This window comes from Bombus vosnesenskii, unplaced genomic scaffold, assembly GCF_011952255.1.
Source record: "Bombus vosnesenskii isolate JDL3184/JDL3185 unplaced genomic scaffold, Bvos_JDL3184-5_v1.1 scf7180000013295, whole genome shotgun sequence".
NCBI classification, from domain to species: Eukaryota; Metazoa; Arthropoda; class Insecta; order Hymenoptera; family Apidae; genus Bombus; species Bombus vosnesenskii.
Window position 1 is genome coordinate 3,061,380 of NW_022882946.1, and position 26,979 is coordinate 3,088,358.

At 37.0% G+C, this 26,979-nt stretch overlaps 1 protein-coding gene across 3 annotated transcripts in view; it reads right to left on the reverse strand.

Moving 5' to 3' along the window:
* The window catches only part of LOC117233347 (FH1/FH2 domain-containing protein 3), a 242,306-nt gene that overhangs the window by 169,690 nt on the left and 45,637 nt on the right, over nt 1-26,979 (reverse strand). For all 3 annotated transcript variants that reach the window (XM_033493550.1, XM_033493552.1, XM_033493553.1), the window contains exon 2: nt 1,946-2,055. In XM_033493550.1, the coding sequence (XP_033349441.1) occupies nt 1,946-2,055 (110 nt within the window). The remainder of the gene's footprint in view (nt 1-1,945; nt 2,056-26,979) is intronic.

Consider the following 26,979-nt stretch of genomic DNA (forward strand, 5'->3'; position numbering starts at 1 on the left):
AAAAGATAAAAAAAGAAGAAGAAGAATAAAAGGTATGTATTCCGCTACTGGATGTACGAACAAAAAGTTCCGAATTAATTCTCTGCGAAAAGGAGAAACGCGAAGATGGATAATATCATGCTGCGACCTAATTACGCTTCGTCGTCAACTATCGAAGCAACGGATGACGGCTGATTGTGAAATATACAGTGAGACAAATAATTAATATAGGAAATTGAAAATACCAGGCAGATTATCGTTTTAATTTTACGAGAGAGTTGGTAAGAAATGGAGAGCGTGACTAGTTTAATTGTACATGGTTAAATAGGAAGATACAGGCTTGAGATGTCCGAATAGTAAACTTCATCCTTCTTTATAGAGAGACTTGATTGAAATTATGTTAATTTTTCTTCTACCTATGCTACATCTGAATTATTTGAATTGAATTTTAATCAATTTTGTAGTTACAATATACTGCAGTATGTAGACTGTAGATATTGATGTAATTTTTTATGAACATAGTTAACTTGTGTTTGTATATTAATCGACATATTTGTTTATTATGTGTTTAAATTTCCCGTCAATGTAAAAACGTTCGCGATCTAATAATATATATCAATGATTAATGGAATCGAAGAAACGAAATCCTAAAAATTACTTTCGTCAAACTATTAAACGTCTCTTTTGGCAAACAATTAGTCCAAATTAATTACGCTGGCAAGTTGTTCTATCAGATTTATCTTTTCCCAAGTAATTACGAACTTGAAATCTAGATTTCTTGCTGACAATCGCGTTACTGTTAATGATTGACATAAGAAAGAAAGAAAAGGAGAAAGGCGAAGAAATGTGTCAAACAAGAGTAAAGAACATATTAAGTTCGACTGAATGAAATATATGTCGACGAAAACAAGTCAAAATAGCACTGAAACCCGCTTTTTCTTCAATGGCGTTCTTTCCAATTCACAGTAGTATGTCAATAGCCTAGCTCGAGATCAGTGTCATCAATCTCTCACGGTTCCCTATCTACACGATTCGTCATACTGCCTTAGTGCTGTTGATTTAATTTCATATAACACGGCTCCTGGCAACGAGCTTTTTCTTATTGCATTGTCTTGCAAGTCTTTTCTCGTGAACTCGTACGCCCGTCTTCCGTTTCAAATTAAAGATGCTCCGATACAAAAATTTAATTAACGTATTTGATTTAAGTATCAAATACAGAGAAAACTATATTATTCCGATAAAAAGGTCGTCCAAACATTTGACATATTTGGATTGTGCTTTATGTAGAAAGTAGAAAGATTGGTTATTTCAAACGATACACAACTACGAGTATTGTATTCCAAATCATTTCAGACAATGGAACTTTGCAATTTAAATAGATCCCTTAAATACGAATTCCTCGGTTTATATCGGAGGGAAAGTTTATTCAGCTCAATATGCAACGTTAAAAGACCTTAACTCTACTACATTTACGCGATATCTTTTCGTCCTTACGCTTACTAAAAACATGCCTGCAAAGTTTGTTCATATATCTTAGGAACAGTTGCTGTATAATTCAGTTGTCCCAACACGAGGTAGGTAAAGCACATCGAATCCCACGGGATCAAAGGTACCAGAGACGGGGCTCCAAGTTCTCCATGCATCTTGCAAGCTCGACAAAATATTTGTCTCCGACAGAGTTCCTCTAATTACTCATGATTAATCATAAAACACGTTACGTCCTAGCATCTACTGTATTGTTTTGAAATATGATACGATATGAGGCGATAATCTTCGTATACTTATAAAATTACAACAATGTTCTAAATATTTGTCTATCTTATCCGTATTAATTTTAATCGTAATTTACATTGAAATCCCTATCTAACTGATTCTATAGAACATTTATAAGGGGATGGAGTAGGTAATTAAAGTAATTAAAGCGTGATGCTTGTTATTAAGGATGTCGAATGACGAGAAGACTCACTTGGTCTGGAAACCTTCGAATTCTTCCTGTTGCTCGCTGATGGAGGCTTCAAGGTCCAAATAAGCGCCGTAATCGCCATCTTTATACAGCTGGAGCGCCGTATCATCAAGCTGTAAAACAAATAAACAAAGGAAATCGTTAAATCGATGAATTCGATAATCGTTGTCGCTATAAAGTGTTACTAATCACGGAATTCTTTACAATTTCCACACTGTACAACTCGAGACGATGCACGCTACCAATTGTACAATATATCTTATCACTAGCTTTCAAACTTATATTTATAACCTTTAGTAGTAGTAAACTGTTTCAAAAATTTACTAACAGGTATCGTCACGCATTTATTACAATTCTAACATTCGAACGAAATTTCATCTATATAAACGGTAGACTTCTTTTTCAATTACTTGGGTATCTACCGTAGCACGTATGCAAATAAGGACATCAAAATTCGACTTAATACATGACAAGCAGCCAACGTGTCAGCGTTATGTCACGATAGCCACATTACAACTTACGACGTGGCGTCAAATTAGAAGGTTGCCAGCTGTCGGAAATGATAACCAGTTAAGCATCGGTCAATTTCCTCGTAACAGTTGCCGCTTCCAAAATAACGTGTCGTTGCAAGAGTAGCCTGGAGCAAAGAGGCAGCCTTTATGTTTCGCGATCCAGGGGCGGGAACAGCTCCCGTACTCGTCGCCTAATTTTAAACTGCTGCCACTTTGCGGCCACAGAAATTTAACTACGCTACGAAAAACTATTCGTCTACGGTTTATTGCTGCGCGATATAGGCCACGATAGCGGAACATAATTTTGCATTTGATCAGTGGACTGAGGATATTTACGCAGATTTGCATTTTAACGACTACGACTCAAGAAATGGAATTTCGGTCTTTAAATTCGTGCGAATCATGCGATCCTCGAGTTTAAATCGTAAAAAAATGTATTAAGGTACGTAGAAGTGTCTGATATTCTAAGTTTTTTTTTAGAAAATGTCCAACTTAATTTTCTCGCTCCGCCTAGTGTAATAGCATCTCTGTGCGTACGATTATTGCACGATTATGGTCGAAGAAATTGTAACAGCTGGAAGATCGGCAATCTTTTTGCGAAAATGTAGATATCTCAACAATATAAATCGAGTGGAAAAATGAGAAAATTGTGTATCCGATGTCTCGTTAACCCTTATTGGGTTACTAAAGCGAAGAATCTGGATTTTTCTCATCATCCAGCTTCTTGGTAGCATCCAAGGAATGAGTTCAACGAACGAATGGGCGCCTTACGGTTCAACAATCCGGGCTAATGCGGCTAATCTGCTAAATTTATCTGCGGATCATTTGGTCCACGCACTCCGTGTCCGTCTATGCAACATGATAATCTCTTCATCTGGCATCAGGTGGTCCCGTTTCGCTGGACACACGGCGTATTAAATCACCGGTTACATCATCGTGTTGTCTCGAAAATAGAAACGCCATAAGCTCGTGAATTATAGATATAATTTAATTATATTAGAAATACCGGGACTAATAATGACCATGGATACCACTTCATTAAATCGTTCTGGACGTTTGATTAAGTGGAAATATCTGCGTAAATCATCAAGTAGGATTAAAGTTTTGCTGCGTGAAATATCTTCTATTTCCTTGTTCACCTATCTATTCGGTTTTTAACGATCAAATAAGCGAAGATGAAATTAAAGTTGAAAAAAGGGGGATTTAAACGTTGGGACGTTTAAAGTAATTATGCTAATTTTAACTGTAATTTTGTCGTAGATCAAAGGAGATATAATATTTTAATGTGTACAGAAATATGAAAAAAACAGACATATACAGTTATATGTTAAAAAATAAGACAGAGACAGAGTCTAATTGAGTGTATCGATATATTTGAGGTTTGAAATAAAATACACAATTAAATGGTCCGAGTCAAGTTTCATTCAATTCGTAAAAAATATTCTCGAACGATAATTACGTACATAACTGAACACTGGTCATCGATAAACATTTATAAACAAAAAATTTATGAACACAGGTGTTATTATTTTTTTTCTCTATATAAACGAATCAATCGCTGCACTCGAGAAACGTCACGGAAAATCTTGCATCGAATCGCGTCTCGACGCTGTCGCTCGATTTCAACCACCAAATCGTCAGACGATAAATCCTGAAAGGTAAATAATCCTAACTGAAATGAAGCCTTTCTTTTCTATGCCGTAGATTCTTTCTTCGAGACATCGCCGCTTTGCAAGATTAAGATCCATCTGTTTCCACGGCATGTTGCCAGCCTAGAAGAAATAACAGCGCGAGGATACGAACGGAAAGATATTACGGGAAATGCGGGGGAATAGAAACAGACGCGTAGCAGCGAGAGAAGAAAAAAGGTAGGACGGTTGAAGGGGGGAAAATGGAGGGTGCAGAGAAGAAAGTAATAGAGGATAAGCCGAAAACAAGGAGACGAGAAAGAGAAAAATAATGTGCAGCCAGTTGAGAAGCCATAGGCGAAAGCTACATGTCGCTTTAAAAATAGTCGAGCTACCTAGACCACCATATTTGTGATCGTTGTCGCTGGAAAAGTTGTTGTCCGCTTCCGCGGCGACTGTAACGCGTTCTTTTCAACGATGTCTCGTCGAACCATCGTTTAAACGCTACTAATTAACGTTCAGTGGCACTTTGGTTTTTCTGTAGCTCAGAGACGATTGATCAGACTGAAATGAGATTTTCTTCTCGATCTCTAATGTACAGGATGTCTTGGAATGACTAGCGTAAAAGGAAGAAAGTGATTTTATACTAATGACAAAATAAGTTGGCGACGAGCGTTCGTTTGTGCGTGAATCGATTTGTTTTCATGTTGCTTCTTTAAACGAATAATTGAATGATGCTGATTAACTTGAGTTTCTAATCGATAGTATGAGGTTTTTTTATTGTTACTTTAAGACGAGCTTTTGTTACTTTAAATTTATTCAGAAGAATAGAAATTGGTATCGTGAAAATTATTCACCAAAAGAATTTGGTATCGTGTAGGCTTAAGCTTGTCATTTTCGAGTTTCATGAACGTTTTTCTATAATGAAATAGTTAATAAATTAATAGTTAATGAATAGGTTAATAAACAGTGAAATTCGTAAGACCGATATCGATAAGAAAAAGAAAATATACAAGGGAAACCGATTGCGATAAAAACGGAACTCCGAAGGCGGAAAACAAATAAGAATCGCCTTGACGATAAATTTTCAGACCTGCGTTCTCGCTAAGTGGAAGAACGAGGGGAACGAAAATAGGAGAAAATCGAAGCGAAACGAGCGAGAGTTTGAAACAAAACGAGAGAACGAAATTGTGCGTGTACACGGCGTGCGCCAAGTGGGGACAGGAAGCACGCGGCTGACCCATATTTCTAAAAATCACAGCTTCAAAATAGTCTGCCGGCAACGGAGCGCCGGTTATAATGCAGAGGCTCGTTCGAGCACGCGCTGCATTTCTCCGGTTTCTAGGCGTCCCGCATTCGGTGGAAAGCGAATTGCCTTACGTAATCCACGTGACGGGAGGCTGCGTTCTCTACGATCTCTGGCCTTCAAGCCCACAACGAAATTGGTCAACCGGAAGCGACCACTGCATCGTCATCTTGGACAATGGCACTCCGCTTGTTTCTGCTTGCTGAACTTGCGTCGCTTGCGTAAGAACGTTAACGGGCTGAAGGAGAAAGGAAACGATGGTAAAACTTTGAGTTGATGGGAAAAGGAAATTGTATGGTGGATAGGAAACGTGAGATGGATTTAAGTGATCGGATGTAATCGATTTAGAGAAAGGACGATGAATCGTAATATTAGATTATAAGTAGATTGCGGATGTTTATGCAAATTTAGATTTTCATGAATACAACTAAAGAAACAGAAATTTGTTATACTCTGTATACGAATAAAGTATATATATATATATTTATTTTTATTTATTTATTTTATACAAACTGTTGAATGAGTTAAAAGAAAAATGGAATGGACGAGGGCCGAGTAAATATACTCGGAATATTTAAAAAACTAGTTTAGCAGTTTGAGATTAATACCGATTAAACGTAATTACTCGACTATGAAATGCTTAATTAATTGGAAGTCTGTAAATTAATGGTTTTAAAACGGCCAACAGTATCTTGCTTCGACAAGGAAATTACTTGTTGGCTGTGTCCTTCTCTTTCGTCGCTGTTTCTCTTATGTTTCAAGAAAGTGAACATCGCGCTACATTAAAGCAAATAACGAGCGCTCAATATCTTTGATAAATTTATCTTTCATCATTAACAACCTTCAACAATTTTCTACGTGTTCCATATGAAAAGTCATTATAAATACGGATAGAGAATAATAATACATTACGGATGATAACCCATCCATCCGAGATAACAATCCAAAATAATATTTTCAATAGGAAAACATGTTTGTAAGACGATGAATCTCTTTGTGAGATAAACGTTTTTATAAGGCGAGTTACCAAGCACGTCGACTTCGAGGTTACATAAACAGTTGCATTAACGTTCGATCGCTGTTCTACGAGAAAATCTGGTCAAAGAAGATCCAGCGCGTTCTACGATCGATACATTGCCGACATCAAATGGCAAAGTGAAAACAGTACCCTCGTAGGTACACGTCAATCCTTCGAGAGATCAGGGATCTAATTAATCATAACATTAATCCAGTTTTACCACGCTCTGATAGTTTCCTATCCGATCTACGCATCATGGGAAAGTTGTTTAATTAGCCACTTAAAGTCTCACGGGTCTCGTATGTCTTCCCTACGGACAGTTCAATGTTGCCACACGTCCTCGCAAATCTACGCTGAAGAAACTTTTCACGGATGCGTCGCCGTCGACGCGTTTCAAGTGGAGGCAGCCTCCAGACTGCTTCTTTCGCTGCGACACGGAACGTCTGTTTTCTATCAAAAGATCAACTACAATCATAGCTGCCACGCGAGAATATCGTTCTAACGCGACTAAACTTCCTTCAGGATTTTTAGATTCGCTGTTATAATTGATAGATTACTCGAAGATCGTATCCCGCTATCTACATGTTATTTAGCAATTAAGCTAGAAAAATTCACCGAATGTCCAGCTGGACAAATTGTAAAGTACAAATTAAGTAATAATAAAAAAAAAAAAATAATAATTGATAGATTGTGAGTAAAAGATGCGGATCAATTCTGTATCGAGTTTATTCGATAATAAACTACCAAAAAATAAAACAAAATATTTGAGCAACGTGGAAATTCTTATTGTATATTTGACAATTAGTTTTGATTAATAATTAATGGAAAGATGTAAGTTAATCGACCGAAGAAAACGACGTCGAATACGGATTTCTATCGAATTTATTTCGTTTCAAATCCACAGCTGATTAGTAATTTAATTTAGCTTCGTGGAATTATATCGTCAGTTTTATGTAAGAATATGGTTACTCGTATAGTATAGGATTTACGCGTTCGCCGTTCTATATTAACTAAGTCGTATGTCGATATCGATGGCGAAAGTTGTAAGGCTTCTTCCGATACTGTAATGTAGCACACGATGACACAACCGCGCTATCTCCATTACAAGTTAACGCGATAGAGCCGCGTTGGAATGTGAATTACGCAGGGATAAAGACCAATCACTTGATTGTGGAAGTTCTAGCGATTAAAATTTGAAACATATTACTACAAATTAGAAATACAATTAACGAATCCGATAAAGATCGAAATCTTCGATAACCTAATGACATTTCTTTTACGACTCTATCTTTGCATTCTGGATGTACATATAAAAATTCGAACTCTGATCCGTGAAAACGTTGCAAATTTTCAAAGAGTATTTGAAACACAAATTTTGTTGAAATCTAAACGCTGAAAAGTTTTTAAATCCTATGAATCGTGTTATAAAATTGTGCTCTAAGATTCCCAAGAGCTACATCAACTCGCGAAATGTTGTCTTTTTATTATTATTATTATTATTATTATTTAATTTGTACTTTATAATTTGTTCAGCTGGACATTCGGTAAATTTTTCTAGTTTAAAGTTTAATGTTGTCTTCTATCAACATATTATGCATGTTATGTATTGAACGTATAATTTTAACTAATTTCTACTAAAACCTCGAATATAAACTATCTTTTTGAACCACTTATTTGATCGTACCCTTTTCTTTTCTTTCCCTTTTCTTGCCTAAAATTACTTTTCCCTCCGCGTACAATACAATTCACATAAGCGGCGTAATAATTAACCCTTGAATCTCCCAGTGGTCAAGCAACACGTGTTGACGTAACGCATGTCGACTCCAGGAAGCGTGAACCGTTGAGCGTCGACTCGATGATGCGGCAAACTGACCAGGGTCTGACCCTCCCTTTTGGACGTTGCTACGATTTTCCCTGACTGACGTATGCTTCGCGCGATTCCATTTCCTATCCTTCAGGGAGCGCGTTGTTTGCAGAAACTCGTTTGAGCAACTGGCAAATATCCTGTCCCAATGTCACTCTTCATCCGTGTAATCGACGCGTTTCGTGCACGAAATATAGGGAACAATAACAACACAAAAATGATATTGCGAGAGGTCAAACGAAGCTGTTTCGAAATTTCTGTATTTGATTATAGAATAAAAATATATATATAAAAAAAAAATAAGTTTTATACGATTAATTTACTTATCCCTGTTACTTTTTCAGAGCAAAGGTTTTTGGTAACTTTGCTTATTACCAAAGCTATAGTAAACGGTTAATAACTATTATCTAAGAATATATTGAATTTTAAAATCGTTTTTTTTTGTGAAACATAAAAAATGTGGCTCATTGCCAATCATTATCAATCGTTTTCTCTCTCTCTCTCTCTTTCTCTATGGTCTTTGTATACTATTAACGAATAATCCCAAAACAAAGCCTAGATTATTAAATTAACTCAAATATAATCATTATAACAAAGTTAATCACAATTAAAGAGCTATTAAATTCGTTACGAAAACGTTACAATTCCATTATGTAAATTCAGGGTCGCATGACTCGTTCCCACGAGACCGAAATAACGAAACGTTTCCGAGAACCCGCGCGAGCTTATGCAGAACCGTATATCGCTAAACATAATGAAAATTCACGGACGTCCTGCGATTTGACGGAAGTCCCCCGAGACAAGATAAACGAAAGCTTTCCGAGACAATTAACCGAGATAGCCGAGCCGTTCTGTTTGCCTATGTGAAACTTTCACGATTCGCTTCTTTTTGTTCGCCATCACCTGCTGCGAAACTGTACACACGATGGAATAACGCGTTACAGGCCATTCACACAATTACCCTGTCGATAGATAAATCGATAGCAGAAATCGGATAACTAAGTTTCAATATTGAAAATAACCTTATCTATTGAAGGCTATTAAGTCGGTAAAGATTTGTGGCGAAATAGAAAATGCTACTTTGCTTTCATTGTAGCGTGTAACACGTACCAGTGTTCCGGGTAATAAAGTTTATCGTTCTATTTAATCAATGTTACTAATATTTGTTGTATCTGTAATACGATATGTGAATAATCGTAACAGTCTGGAAAAAATAATCTCAAATTTAGAATGTTTACTTTGTCCACTAAAGTGTACCAAATTTTGATTGAAATCGTCGAAATTAATTAAACGGATAATTAAAATATTTCGAAGTATACATTTATAGTATCGTGCTACAACATTCTGTAACGTTGTATTACGAAGTATAAAATTAGTGAGCCATTACTCTCTCTCTCTCTCTCTCTCTCTCTCTCTATCGTTATACTTAAATATTCGATGTTTCTTACTAACAGCCAGGAGTAAAGGCAGAAAATCAATTTGCGAGCTCTAGTCTGAAACGACGCTTCTTATTCCATTTAACGATCGTCGTAACATCAACCTCGATCGATTATACTCTCGCGATACTGTTCTGAGTCGTTACGCCAGAAATCTGTCGTTTATCAAACACTGTCGCGATCTGGCCTAATTATTAAAAGCCCTTTCTGACGTAAACTCGATGAACGGATTTACGTAACATACAGTTGATTCGAAGTAGAGCAATTACACATGGAAATACGCGAATATCGATTTCCAGCCACCATTGTTCAACGACGCACTACCGCCAATAACTTCGTCAGATTTTGTCGGCAATTAGTCCGAGTTATAATTGATCGAGTTACGATTCGATTATGATGAAGTAACTTTTACAGCAAGATTACATCGACTGGAAACGAATCGCCGAGCTTCCGCTAAATTTCAATTAAATTTTAATGAAGCTCGTTGAATAGCGATTCAACATTCATTCAAGATCATTGATAAATTAAATGTAGTAGTACATGGTCGTGCTTAATATCCGTAATTTCACGTAAAATTTGCAACAAGTAGCTGTATAAGTAATAAACAAACGTAAGAAAACGTAGCAAAATAGAATCACAAATCGATCTTTCACCTATGACTATCGTCTTTTTTCAAAAATTTTCTTTGCACAACTTTCTAATGTATAATGCTCCGTTATCGTATTTAAACGATTAAAGCAGAAAATAGTCGTTCGAGTCAAATGGCGTACGAACACCTGTTCGTTTCACAGCCACTGAATATTACATCCGTATTTTACATTTAACATAGAAACCTTCATAGCCTTAATGTATTCACACTGTATCATTCCTTTGATGAAATGAGTAACGCAGCGTAAAAATAGCTTGAAACCTAGCCGTTGTGTCGGTAATTAATAATCGTCACCACGCGGAAAACAGACGGCAACTGATTTGAATTTGAAACGATCGCCAATAAGCGAATGATTCCTAGAACAGCTTGCGAGCGTTCGAGCCTAGCACGGTTCAATGGCGACGTGGGCGACACGTGGGCACGGGAATGCGTTCCTCTTCAATCATGAGGAACGGTAAAGGAAGACATCGTATCGTTGTCACAAGAACGTAAAAGAGAAAGTACCAGAACCACTAACCGTAGTAAAAGTTCTCGAAAGATCAAGCATACAAAATACAAAAGAGAGAGAAATAATGAAATACCCAATAACGAGTAACGTCGATATGTTGATACGTCTCTTATAGAAAGAAGACTAAAAAGGAACCTGACATACACTGAAGAAGTAAAATAGTCAGACTCGAAGATGGTATCCCGCTGGGGGTAGCCATCCACTTGTTATTTAGCAATTAAGTTAGAAAAATTTATCAAATGTCCAACTGGACAAACTGTTAAGTACAAATTAAAGAATAAAAAAAAATATTGATACGAGAAAGACAAATATCAGGAACCTAGGAAAAAACATTTGATACATAAAATCGCATATAATCTGCAAAACGATTAATTTCTCGTGCAGAGTATAGTTATACGTGTTACTATGATACCAAACTATGCTAGATACCAGAGTCTCGCATATATAATATATTTTTGTTTTATTATTATTATTTAACTTGTACTTTACAATTTGACCAGCTGCACATTTGGTAAATATATATAATACATCAATACCGACATCCTAAAATCTCAGAGCCACAGAGGTTCTTTAGGTATGTCGATCTTCCTCGAGGTAGAGCTTCAATGGTTGCTGGATACTCTAAATATCTATGGAACTTTTGGACACCTCGGTTATTCACAATGGCTCCAGAACCTTCGAACGTCGCGAATATTTCCAAAACGATTTACTGTGATATATTAACTTATTAAGAACAGCTTATCGTAATGTTACAGATAGTTCGATTTCTTAAAATTGTCAAAACTGCCAAATTCCTTCTCGTAGTCGCTTAAAAAACAGAATTCGATAATACAATACCAACTGATTGAAAAAATGACAAATGAAATATTGCGTTAACGCAACGTTGCCTCTTAATGGGTTAAGGCTCTATTATTTTTGTAATTTTTGCATTTCTGCCGTTTCTTACATATTTGCAACGGTAAACTATAATATTTCAATCTATAACTATGATCCATGACGACTATTTCCTTGCTCTGTTACCTTACAAGACTAAGCAGGATTGAACGAAATAAGCAATACCGAGATAAACTGTTCTTTACATTTCACCTTCTTGGAAGTAATCGATCGCCACGATTAACTATGACGACGTCCTCTCTGTTATTACAGACGATTACGGACGATGTTCCCGATTTCTGCGACGAGAACCGACAAACGCAATCGCCCAAGCAATGAACTATTCTGTCCCTTCGACTCGTAAACAAAGAAACAGGTACGTCTTACCACGCGAACGTCACTATGAAAACTGCTTGACGAATTATGGAACCATCTGCCCGAATCACCCGTAAATGAACTTGCCTTTTACGATTCTGCGGTTGAAGGGATTTAGAAAAGTGTGGAGGAAATTTTAAGATGCTCGGAACGTAGAACTTCATGGAGGTCGTGAATAAAAACTGAGTATCGTTTGCAACTTGCAATTTTATCCGGCCGTATGTAAATTCAAAGAAGGATCAAAATCTAGCATTAATAACTAACTTGAACCGCGATAAATATCTGCCTGCTCCAAATAAAATCCGAAAGAAATTCTAGTCAGGATCAGCCTCAACCCCCAGAAGTTCATGCAGCAAATTCACGTAGAAACGCGTGAAGATAAAAGACGACGAAGCGAAGGAACGCTAAGAAGAAGAGGAAGGAGAGAAGTACGAGCAAAGAACTCGCTTAATCGCGCGATAAATTAGTCCAGTTGCTCGAGAAGCAGGGAAGAAAACTGGCGGTGCATCCACGCCAGGAGGTGATCCCGTTGGGCGAAACGAAAAGGATGGGCATTCCCATTAGAACCGAAGAAGATTCCGGCTGGTAATGGCTAACGATAGAATCAACTTCAATATATAGTTATTAATTCGAATCAAACGCGATACTCAAGATTCTCTTCGCAGAATTCGAACGTTAAGTAAACTGTGGCTGTTTATGCAAATTTATATTTTTGAGAATATAAATAGCTAGAGATGTAGAATGTACGCACATAGATTAGTTTCATCCACTGAATATCGAATATTATAACGACCATCGTAGTGATTTTTTAAACAGACAAACCTAGTCGATTGCATGTAACTGATTAACTCGTTTAATCTTACGAACATGTAATCACCACTAATTACGCACTTTTGGCAGTCGCTAATGATTTTATTGTTAATCAGACCACCTTAAAATAAACTCATGAATAGATGAATAAAATATACTTTATATCGCTATACATCAGCGAATACTTTAAATACTTCTGTATATTATGTGCATTCTGTGTATTGTAACGGAGAATTTCTGATGAATTTCACGGTTGCGTAAATTAAAACGCGGATATGCCTATTAATCACGCGTGTACACATGCGTTTAGATACACGCATATAGAATAGAAGCCTCTCGCTTCAACTTACTTGCACATACTTGAGTCTATCGCTAGTCGTAACTCCGCGCTAACTTAACCTACACACGATCATGGTCCGTGTAAACTTCTACAGAAGCTGTCCGAATTATTATACGTGTACGAGATAATGAAAACTGTGGAAACAGCCAACGGCAATTCTGTTTTGGCGATGTGTTCGTGTACCTACAACTCCGTTGAAAATACATACGTACTACGACCAAAGAGGGTAGACAGTTGTGGTCCATAGCTCCAGCACTGTTTTATCGGTTGACCAATTTCGAACGAGTGAGAGAACAAAATTTTCGCGGTAAAGCATCCACGCGTATCTGGCCGCTTTTCGCGCCATAATTCCGGCCGTTGTTTACCGCGACGAATGTTTCCGGCGATGGATATTCGCTTGGAAGCCGGTGTACCGTGAACGAACGGATACATCCTTGGACCGAGTAAATAATATGACGGGAATTGGAATTAATGGCGTGTCGTTATGAACATTTTTCGATGAATTAAACGGAATGTCGCGCGACCGCGAAACCGCATAAATTATCCGTTCGCTCGTCCGTTTGGGTGACTGCATTTTTTAATTTCTTTATCTTCGGTTATACTGGGTGTTCCTGGTTTATCCGGATAACTTTATCAGAATAGTTTTATAAGTTATTTGAAGATTAATTTACCCGTTAACCGAGGAAGGTGAATTAATTCGTCAGTGTGGATCATCGATCTCTTAAACATAACGATTTCTTCATTTAGTTTACGATATCTTAAGTCTGTTATCATTCCCTTCATATTTCGTATTTTTGTTATAATTCTTTTAATAAAATTTCCAACGAGCTATATTCATATAATAATTTTTTTCTATTTATAATACATCTACTCGAGTGGCTTTTTACGTAGAATGACGAGAATATTTATGAAAGAGAGATATTTTACAAAATAACGATGGTCCCACAAATGTATAACTCTCCGAACCATTCAACTTTCGCTCTGACATTTTTCAAATTGCACTGAGAAAAGAACATAGCTTCGAGCAATTGCATGGATCACCTTGTAAATTCGTAAAATGTCTTGATAAAGTTTGGTCGAGAGAACCGGGAATCCCTATATATCGGTTCGTAGCTGATACGGAAACACGCGTGAAACACTGAGTTGCGTGGGACGAAATGCTGGACGGCCCAGCAAACCAAGTTGATCGACCTGGATCGCGTTCGAATGAAAATTTCCTATCCGATGAAAAGCGTACGAAGAGTCCGCGTTATAACTGCATTTCTTCTTACGAAATGATCTTGAACGAACGAGGCAAAAGTTTGTTTTCAAACGTCTGCAGATGGTGGCTACTGCAGAGTTGGAAATAGCGAATGGTTTGGGGTTTAGATAGAGCAATTCTGGAGATAGAAAGTTACTTGTTCTTGAGAACTTATTCGTCGACGCGCTCAAAAAGTGATCCGGAGAACGTTTAATGAAGTTCGACGAGTAAAATTTATTGTTTAACCAACCGCGGTGAGTTCACCTCGCGATAAAATTCTCACCTAATTACCAGTATTTTTCAAGCGCTTCGTTTTTCTGTGTCGCATCGAATGTCGCCCTGCAAGTTACGAGCAGTTTCATCGCAATGCTACTTTGCAGACGAAGCAGAGATTTTTTTTTCGAAAATAAAACTTTTCTTGTTATCACGATGAATCGAAGGTGAATTAAACGTGCAAGCAATGGAAAGATATTATTATTATTAATTCGATAACGTATTTACGTTAATTTAATAAAATTTGTTATATCTAAGAACGTGTTCGTATACCAGTTACATTTATCTAATATTTGCCCTATACTGAGGTATACTTTTCAAGTTCCCAACGTTGCCTTTCACAAAAACTCCCAATTTAAATTTACATTTCCTGTAGTCTAGCTATTTCAACAAGTTTTTTCCGTTGAAGGAACAAAGTTCGTCGATTCTACGCGAAACCAGTCGAACGTTTCCTCCCTTGTCCCTTGTCCTTACTCCTCGAAGTAGCACCTGCAGGAAGGACGATTTCTCGAGAGGTAGCAGCACGCACCGGCTTGCATAAATACGACTTGATTTTTGCACGGCCGGTGGACGGAGAATGGCGCGCTTGCTTTTGACTTCAATGGAACCTGTTTACCGCATGAATGATTGAACGGTGCCGGGAACTCGATTCGAGCATTGCCGATTACACTGACATCTCTGGTCGTGTTCTTTTTGCCGTGTCTCGAGTGGAGATAAAATTAGACATCCGTGTGCTCGTCTTCGGGGAAGACGCACCGATATCACGTGGCCGGCCAAATATTCGATGAAGGAAAGATACAATACTTTTAATTTCAATATTTCCCTTCTGTAAAAATTTAAAGAAAGTTTTAAAAGAAAATACAGCATAACGCGCAACGTGGAATATTCGACGAACGAACAATTAAATTTTGTTCAATTGTGAAATTTTACCGATCTCAAAGTATGTACTTGTTTCTCTGAAAATTTAATAGGTTCTTACTGGCAAAAATTTTGTAAAAGAACTTTGACGGAAGATATTGTTTCCCTTCGTTTGTAAAATAATAATCGACGAAACAGAAGAGACGATGTTCTTAATTTGAAGATTTAAAGAAACGCGATCCGAGGTATTCAAAATTTCCTTCGAGGCATTTATTATTGTAATTCTAGCGTCGGTAACGCGACTTGTAAAGTTCAGAAAGAAATAACCGTACAATATAATACAGACAAATAAAATTTATAACAATGCGTATGAAAAACGGAGCTGTTTAGAACACGACGTGTCCGCATTCAATTCGCGAACGATTCATCATCGAAGGATTAATAGAAAGTAAGCTAAGCGACGTATAAATCACATTTATCATCTGAGTAATTATACCTGGAAAACGCGTCGATTCAAATGATGCACTAACAAAAATACCCAATCATCGACGGAGCAATACGATTCTTTTCTAATCAGACTCCACACATCTGCGTTCGAGATCGGTGATAAAAGCTAGCCGACTGAGCGATCCGATCGAGGAACAAGCATTTCCATGCAATAACGCACGGCGATTGCCGTTACGTAACATCGCGTAAATAATACGATTACATTCTATCAGGATTGCACAATCGAACGTACAAATTACCATAAGTCATTAATCATCTCGCGTCGGTGTTCGACACGCTATCTATCTTTCTCCTTCTCATCTGTTCTCGCCAATTCCTCCAAGTGAGAAAAAGAGAAATCTGTCACCATTGAATTAATCATAAGCAAAATTCCAGGCTCGTAAATCGTTCGTAAATATTTAACGAGCGTTACAGTTTCTCCGGTTTCTCGTTCCTGCGAGACGTGAGAGGATTCGGGGAGGACAACAAACAGAAACGAACGAGAGACGAAACCGGAGTGGCGGAACGAGAAACAGGGTGAAACGGAGAACTGGTAGGAATAATATCCTAGAAACGTCCAGCCAGCCACTCTCCAACCCCCTACCATCGTTTCCGTCATCCTCCGGCTCTTGGCTCGAGTATTTCGACCAGAGAAGAGGATTCTTACCACGGGAATATTCCTTTGTTCCTACTTCACAGGTTCTTGCGCGATAAAGAACACAGGCTCGAGAGGCATGGCATCTCATCTCGAGAGGCTCCACTTCACCCACGTCCTCTTCTCGCTCGCCCTTTCTCTCTTTCTCTCTGTTCACAAGCCTCTCTCGCGTGTCTCTCTGTCTGAACTCTGAACCGTATCTATCTCACTATTTCTTGCCTAATGTCGACTTATAGCTTCTTGAATGTTCAATTATTTTTGGATATATTTGTAGTCGATTCGTCGTGTCAAATGTATTGCGTTCGCGTTATATAACTATAGCTATATATATATATAATTTTTGCGATAGAAAACAAATACCGATAGTAATTACACCATTTAATAATACCGATGAAGGAAAAATGAATGTTACGATCGTTTGATTAAAATATGCTACTATACACGCCGGATTATATGATTCTTTTACGACAACAGAAATTATAACGACGAATACGAATCCAGGTTTACGGTATCTCTGATTATTGGAATATTTGTCGCGTTGTTAATATCGCAATATATTAAATATAATAATTTCCAAATACATATAAATAATCTTAAATAAAATTAACGAAATAAATTTCATGATGAAAAACAAGAAAGTTATTTATTATTTCACGCTTTCTGAACATGCAAGTTTTGCATTAAGAGCTCGATGCCGATGGTATGCGTATGCAGGACGCGTCACAACGTCGAAAGATTTAAGGGTCTGGAGGGACGATTCCTACGCACTAACCAAGCATTGCCGAAACGACAAGTTTTTCGACCAGCCGTGTCCTTGACGATCGATGGCCTCTCCACGAAGACATCCGGCGGCCAACGGTTCAAGGACCGTCGCGGTTTCCACGAATTAAATCGATCGTCCCGGGAGCGAGGATTTTTTTTTCATCGATCCGGTTGCATCCGAGCTCCGGTTTCCGTTGAAACTTTAATTATGTTGGCCGCGATACACCGGTGTGCGAAACGAAGTTCGCGACGTTGGAGATCGGGCACGATCTCCAAGACCACGCGGCTCGTTTAACCGGCGATTTGAATATGAAATTAGAGCGTGACCTGGTTCGAATTAATTCCCATTCGACGCACCCTTTCGCTCGTTTCTTTTCTACTTGTACACTGTTTTGTCGACAACTGTTGCATGTAGACGATTGCATGAAGTCATCATGCAAGTTTCTGCGATCTTGAAACATTTATTTTGAAAGAACACAGGTACGTAATTCCTTTGAAAGTGAACATTTCTACGTGAAATAATTTCTATAATGTTCGACACGGGTTTTTCGTGATATATTACGGGAGTATCGACTTTGTATATATTACAATCGGAATTTGTAAGGGAAAGAAACCGCAAAAAGATGTTTTAGATATCATTCTGTATTCCATAAATCGTTGTTTAAGCGTTTGAAGGTGAAAAAATAGGTTGGAAATGAATTGGAGTAATGCTACAAGGTAGCAAATCGATACCGAACTGATGCAATTTTTGTAAGATTTGCTTTGAACCTCTTTGATGTACGTTGAATAGAAGAAAATTAGCTAGTAGTTATTGGAATTAACTTGGAAATGTGTGGTTAAAACAAAAACCGCGGATACATCCAGAAAAGTCTAATATTACGGACGAGGTACGGCTTACGACATAGGTAACACCGTATGAGATGTCATGTCATACGACTTGAAATATCAAACTTGGAAATGTTGAAAAGTTTTGTCGTATTCTCTGCAATTTAATGAGATAAAATTAGAAATTACATTTCAGGTGGAAATTATCGAAATTTATACGTCCAACTGATGTAAAAACTGATCATCTATGTTATATTAACGACAAAAAAGAAACCATCAGTGCCCTAACCTACCTCAACCATCGTACGAAAAATACAAGTATGAAAGGTACATTTTATATATTTTATATTTTAAGCGCGATTCGTACAAGTTGTTAATACTTAATTGTTTTAACGATATATCATCGTATCGTGTTACATCGTATTTTATGACGAAGAAGAAAAATTTGTTCCGCGCAGGAGCAATTTTGATCGGTGATTCGATCAACGAGCTATTAAGAAGTAATGAAGTGTGGCGATAACGCAACGTGTCGTGTCTATTTCGATCGATCGATCACCCTATTACAAAATTGTTACAAAATACCAATCATTTCTGTGATTTCGCTTGAACTTTCAAACAAATAATCGTTTGACTGTTGACACGACGAAAGCATGAAACTTTCTTTAAATCGGAGAAACTCTTGGCGTAGCGTCGTTAGGGTCGAGGAGAGAGTAAATTGATGCGCACTACATTTGTCTGAACAATGGTAATCCTTTTTTCAAACGCAGGACGAATTGATGAATTTATCTTCAACCTGTGAACCCGGGCAAGACGAGTTAATCCGTCAGTTGAATCGGCAATCTCCTGTACGTAATAATTTCTCCGTTTCGAGATTTCCGTCTTTTCACGTGCGTTCCATTCTTATTAAAGATAAATTATATAATCTATTTACATTTGCAAGAATCGTCATTGTCAAAAGATAAACTCAAGTTACGTAGTTATATGTCGCTGTAGACATCTCATTTTCTTCCTTGTTTTATTATCTACGCACTCTAAATGGCGAGGAAACTAAATGGTAAAGATCAGAATGGTAAAAAATCACCTGGAAAAATGGTTAGCGTACTAATTAATTAGAACCTAATTAGACCCTAGAGACATAGGTAATATTTTTAAATTTGCCTTACATTTCGACATCCTTTTCGAGTAAAAATACATATTCCACTATTACGTTCAAAAACAACTTTCAATGTTCGGTATATAACCTGATCACTCAAGTGCCAACGAGACTTACAAATTGAATAAAAACTTAATATATGTACCGTCAACGAGTTCTATAATGGTGCAATGGTTTCTCCATATATGGAAAAGAACACGGCGTGGATAATGGCGAAACGTCCGATTAGAGAAAGGTCGGTTCATCGCTTAACGCACGATTTACGGACGGTGGCATTTTATTGTCATCGGTCGTTTGAATACGATTTCTTGCGCGAGAAAGTCGCCGATTTTCCCTTGGTACTCCGCACGGAGGAAAGTTAAATCGGACTCTCTCGATGCTGCAAATCGGCCTCTCTCGCTACCGTGACCGGGGATTATAAAGTCTGATCGACTCTCGTCTTGTGTTTCCTGACACACGATCCGCAACATGCGCGCGGATTATGACGACCGGTCTCGAATACCGAGTAATATCGGAACACAGGTCCCTCATGCTGCGTAGACGTAGACAATCGTCCAATGTTTCATAGGGAGCTTTTATTTGTTTTATAATACTCGAAAGCGTCGATTTCCTCTTTGAAAGCGAATAACTTTCGTTGATCTTGAAAAAAAACTATTTTCTCGAATATGGATAAAAAGAAGTTAAAAAGAAGTTATATATGAAGGAAGAACTGGAAGAGACACGGGCAAGCAGTAGAACAAGGTACTGTACACTTGACAACTTAAATTTTTTTTTTTATTTTTTATTTATTTGTTGAAATTACAATCAATTCTCGCGTTGAGAATGTTCAGTAATTTTTCTGGCGTGGCGCAGTGACATGGCTGTTTATTTACAATAAGTTAATACTTATTATAGATAGGTATAATTTATAAGTATTATAAGTAAGTGCATATGCTTAATTTGGATAATTAAATGAATCTGACGTTTAGGTCTAGCGGGTAGTGCCTCTTCAGCCTGCGAGTCTGGTCCGTCGTGTCAAGTAGTCCAGTGATTAGGGGGTTTCGGTGTTTGTTGATTCTTTTGCTGTATCTGTTGCTATATTTTGCTATTTCCTCTTTGACGGTGGGTATCTTGAGGTCGCGGTGTATTGTTTCATTGGTTACATACCAAGGTGCGTCAATTAGGGATCTTAGCGTTTTCGATTGAAAGCGTTGGAGTATTTCAATGTTGGAGTTACTTGCTGTTCCCCATAGTTGGATTCCGTAGGTCCAGACAGGTTTTATTACGGTCTTGTAGAGGGTAATTTTATTCTGTATATTTAGTTTGGAGCGTCGGCCCGTGAGCCAATAGAGTTTTTTTAGTTTGTCCTTTAGTTGCTTCCTTTTATCTGAGATGTGTGTCTTCCACGTTAGTCTCCTGTCCAGGTTGACAACTTAAATGGCATCAATTATTAATGCTTATTTCAATATCGATTAATATCTGATAATTTCTGATAACGGAAATGCAGGAAATGTTAAGGATAAAGAGATAATTATTTTCCAAATCGTTAAGTTACAATTCTTCGTCCTTTTAGAATATTATTATAAATAAAAAAACTAAGTAGCTTAAAAGAAATAAAAATTGGAAACTCATAAATTATATAATATCATATTATTTTTTAAAAGCAGAGTTCATTAGTAATTCTTGTACGAACCATAAATATACCAAACAATGAAATAATAATGTATTTATGAATATATTAATTTAGAGGTATAAATAAACGCCAAATATACAAGATACGTATATGATTTCAAAATTCTTTCTTCTTTAAGTTTCTTTATTAAAGTGATTTCATTGGAATAAAATTATAAAGCTTGACGAGGGTGTTCGACAATAATCGATGGCGAAGTCCGAAAATTTCACGCTCGGCGACTGACGATCGACGAAGAAGAGCAAAACGCCTTTCGGTCGGTTCACATTGCACGCGGACCAAGCGTAATTCCGCCCCAACTCTAAGCGAGCGTTATGCAGCTGGCGTGCGCTTTGGGTGGCCGAATACGCTTCAAAAGAAACTTTTAAACGAACTATGCTTCGCTGGTAGATATGTTAAGTACTGCTAAAGTGTTCAAGAATCCATAATGTTCAATATCCAGCCAAACTGAGTCGATAGCTTATAGTTGAAGAAGTGAAAAATTTAAAGAAAAGTTTAGTTCATTTTAAATCTCGAGATTGGAAAACTAACTTATCTTGCTAGTTTCTACGACAAGTTAGTAGTAGTAGAAGAAACACACTTTCTTCGGTTATTTAATAGATGTACGAACTCTGTTTCTCAGATTCTAAGTTTCCAATTTCAATTTCTAGGTTTAACAAATATTAATAAAATAACGTTTTATTATTATTTTAGCTTATACACAAGAGCAAATGTTTGTACGCAGAAGATGGAATATAAACACATTTAAATATCTAGTTTAAGATTCTAGAGTTCTAAAGTGTCTAATAAGATATCGGTATGTTATACTCGAAATATACAATCACGTTGTTGTCCATAGACTATAGTCGTAACAAGCTACGTAGTTGACAAACGAAAAGCAATTAGAAAATTGTTATTTATATCGCATCATTATTTTCAGCAATATTTCAACAATAACGTAAAACACATGACAGCCATGAACCTAATTAAAGTCGATGGAATATTAATCAAACGTGCCGTTTAATTTCGACGTTCGAGCAACCGACGATCTAATAGAGTTAGTGGCAAAAAAAGAATCGCAAGAACGATTGGCGAAATTTAATTTTGACGTTCTAATTAATTTCTCGCCTGAAGAACCATCGAGCAGATAGCTATCTCCATCCCATTCACGATACGTTTATAATGTCGTCACCGAACATTACAGCGGATGAAAAGCAAGCTGCACGATCGCCTACAAACGAAACTTCATATGTCATTAATATACCACGAGTCTCTCCCTTTTCGATTTTAAGCTGTCGCATAATTTAGATTTTGAAGAAGCAATACCGAATTCCAAGACCAAAAATATCATGTCAATACGATTTTTTTGTGTTAGTAATTTATTTTAGATAAATGCGATGTACTAAGTGGCATAAATATTTTAATAAACATTTGATGCGAATAATCCGCACACAATTTAAGTTAAAAATGTAAAATATAAAATGTCTATTTAGACTACGTTTCTGTAATTATTTATTTTCCAGTTTATTACGATTAGTCTCGTTAAGAAAATTTTATTATATAAAATCAAAGAGATTCTATCACTTGTATATTCTCACCACTTTTTAGAAGAACGTTAAGTTATATCCATGAGTTACATAATAAAAGGAATTCATAGTCCTGTTCCTGATCATTCTACTCGATCATTATATCACCATTCACGTTTAAGAAAACTCTTGCCTCATGCGCATACACGATCACCTAAAAGACTCCTATGATTGAACGTATACTTTCTCCAATACACGTACAATAATCTTACTTTTCAACTATCTATCAATTTCCTCCACGCCGTATCCTTCTGACTTTTAAAACTCTCAAAAACCCTCCTATAACTCTCTCTCTCTCTCTCTCAGTTGCTGATACAGTAACCAAGAGTACCACTCTTATATCCGAGAACTTTATCCACTCTTGTACTCGGCAAGTTCGATATCAATTTATTCATATACAATTTTCACAGAAATAACTATCGTCTCTTATAAAAGACGTCTCGTTAAATGATTCTCGGATTTCCGAACGAACCGTGAGCGATCGTTGAAGAAGAAGAAAAAAAGGGGCAGGAGGAAAACGAAGAGGAAGAAGAAGAAGAAGTTACTTATTTCATTCGAGTGTCTATTAAACGCGGTATGAAAAATATTTTCCCCGTTTGCTGATTAAACAACGCAGCCTTCTCTCGCGGCAGATTTTATGCTAATTTAATCCCAGCGAGTAAGACGGAAAAACGGAGAACTTTTTCCACGATTTATTTTGCCCGGGGTAATTAGCGGGGGATTATAAAAGCGGCGAGCTACTTGCAACGGTAGAAGACAAATATTAAATTGCAAAAGTTAGTCCCGCGAAATCGCGGGTAACTCGAGCGTTTTCCTTTTTATTTAAAGGTCTCTGTTACAAGGGACGCGAGATACCGCGTGATTAAAACCCCGCCATTCGATATCAATGGCCCATGGAGCACGAAAGCGCTCCAATGTGCTCCGGTGTTAGTTACACGACGAATATCAGAATTTTCATGAAACATTTATCGAATTACTTGTCAAATAGTCTGTAAAATTTATCAAACTTTTATATTGAATCGCATGCATTTGTGAAAAATATAAATACACAAAAGTGTACAGAATGCATACAATGTATAAGAAGAATATTTATATACTTGTAAAAATAAAAAGTAAACTTTGTTCCTTTTCTCTTTGAAGACGATACGTAAAATATCATAGCTCGAAACGAGTAACTATAGTCAACTACAATATATACAGGGAATGTTTCGCAATGAGTGACCGTATCGCTGCAGCAATGAAAGGGTTAAAACAATCTCCAAACACCTGTCATTTCGTCTACGAATCCCTTTCAGCTCCCTTTCCCCTATGCCTGTTCCTTCGAAAGACCTCCGCGTTATGGTTCACCGACTCTGTTTCCACCTTTAGAATATGTTATAGAAATACGATACGCTGCCGTTAATTAGGTTTAATTAGCATTATGAAACTTAACGATGAATAGAGGGGCACGTTCCGATACAGGCAAAGCGCGAAGCGGTGCCTTTTACAAAGCTACGAAATACGCGTAAAAATATAATTTAATTAACAGTTTGACTCAATGTCAGTGGAAACGCACGAACGCGTAAATCACGGTTTGCTTCGTTGAACAGCGAATTGGAATCGGTATCGCGTATCGTAATAAGTATCGTAACAATAGCGGCGACTATCGTCGGACGATACCATAAATATTCCATTAAACGTGGAGCAGAGTATTACGCGAGTGGTGATAAGTAAATTACGAATATTTACCGTAACCAGAGAGAACATTGAAAACACGGATAATATTGGCAGGTATATACAAATTGTTCTTTTAGTGGTAAAAATGAGTTAAATATGTATATGATAAAATGACTAATAACGAAAATATATATTTATAGCTTATCTTTTACACGATACATAAGTACTTACATATTCCAACATAAGATATCGCAGCTTGTATCCGTAAAGGTCAATGACTAAAATAATCTACACCCGTCTATATCGCAGATATATACGTGTGTAAACTGATTAAATGCCACAGATAAATTAAATACCACCGACGCTACATACACTTTTACACGATATGCCAACGATCATAACGCCACATATATCACGAAATCGTTTACGACCGATACAACAAAAAATAAAAAATTATTCAGATTTGAAAGCTGCTGGCACAGAGCTCGCGTATACCCAACGAACGCCTTAATGTACCGAAATCAGCGTTTTATCTCGTCTCAGTCACCTGGCAACAATCTCGGTTATCATATTCACAGAACGATTTCGGCTTGTAAACGATCACTTAACCCGTTCTGCAGTCGCTTACTTGCTAAGTAGGTTGACCAAATTGGGCCATTTGCTCGTTACGATTATCGCAGAACTCTAATAAATTTTACTTTATATTTAGTACTGTAGCATCGTGGACGAAGGGCCTGGGGGAGGGGGGGGGGGCGTGCGAATTATAAACAAGCGGTTGCTGAGCATGTGCATGATGGGGCTTAAACAAAAGATATAAGACAAAAGACAAAGGGTTGCTAAGAGACATAAACGAATTAACAGCAGTATGAGAGTTGAGAAGTGTAGTGAGCAGTATAAGTGTAAGAGCAGTATAGTGTTGTTAGCATTGTTGACAGAGAGTCGAATCTATGTTGACGAGAGTTGTTAATTAATTGTAATACGTTGTTACGATTAGTTCGTGTTAAATAACCATTGTTTTCTGTTTAATCCATTTATTATTGATAAACTAATTATTATATTTACGACGCTACAGTACTTTACATGTAAGACACATACGATACGAGTGAGTTAACTGATTTATAATAAACTAATTAAGAAAACAGAAACAGTGCAGAGTATTCGATTCAAATTAACGTAGTAACCTACACAAATACTTACGATCGACGATATTGATAAACAAGAATTGCGTGCTTTTACTGAAATTTCATTGAATCGGCAGGGTCGATCCAGAGAATCAACAATGGCGACAGTCGTCGATACGAGAGGAAATTATTATCGTATGAATATGGAAGTGAAACCAACGTTCGTTTGATCGTTTCATTCCTGATCCCTGGCCCGGCTCTCAGGAACAATGCACACACGCTAGTGTACGCGGATCATCGCACGATCCTGCAGTTCGATGTTATTCATTTATATGAGCTCCGCTTACTCGAAATCTTAGAGAGAGAGAGAGAGAGAGAGAGAAAGACAGACGTAGCTTTTGTTCTCGAGTTCATCGAGGTTGTTAACAGCTCTGCGATCGAGGATCGTGATCAGAGGTCGGTAACACGGTTTCCGGAATATAAATTCGTTGCTCCAGTTGCTCGATTTAGATTGACTCGGATCGAACTTCTGAGGTATGACCTTGTTCTCTTCGCAGCGTAAGAGATTCAAAGATGTATTGTGAACCTTGGTAAGCGATTTCGAGTACTAGAGATCAAAGTTACTTAATTAATCCCAGGTTATGAAATATTCCGCGTGGGTTACTTTGACGATTAAGTATTATTAATAAAAATAAAGTATTTAATACTTAATTTAATTTAATAATTATAAAATTTAGAGAAATAATATGTAAATTATAAATAAAAATAATTAATAAGAAGCACTAGAAATAAAATATAATTGTAGAAAATTTGAAATATAAACAAGAATATCAGAAATATGATCAATACCAGAACGTACATATTGATAATATTGATAATCGAAAATTCAACTGTCAGTACCTATATCGGTATAACTATACTAGTATTAGCATTCGGCCACGGTCTCCATTTTACTTCCTGTTTGTGCAAATGTATAACAAATATCGCAGTTCAGCTCGTTAGGGTCTGTTTAAGGGACCGATAACAACGTATACGAAACGAACGTAGAATCGATAGAAAACATACAAGCGTATCGCCGAAATCAATATCACCCGCCAACAAATTCGATAGTCACTTTGATGAAAGACTATCCGCAACATCGTTCTTCTATTTCGATGATAAAATTGAAGGAAACGTGAGAATAAAACAGTCATGCTATAATATGTCAAAAACAACGAAGCTTTATCAGCTTAAGTTAAGCTTATCACAATTGAGAAACACGATTAAGAGAATATCAACGTTGCTTGGTACTTATTTTTCCAAATTAACAAATGTAAGTGACTGACGTTGTTTCGAATAACGAAACGGATTAAAGAAAGAAGCTTGTTTAATACTTGTATTGAAATCTCAAAATGCAAACTCAATACGATGCAAACTTTGCGCTAATAATAAGACAATTTCATAAAAATTTCAATA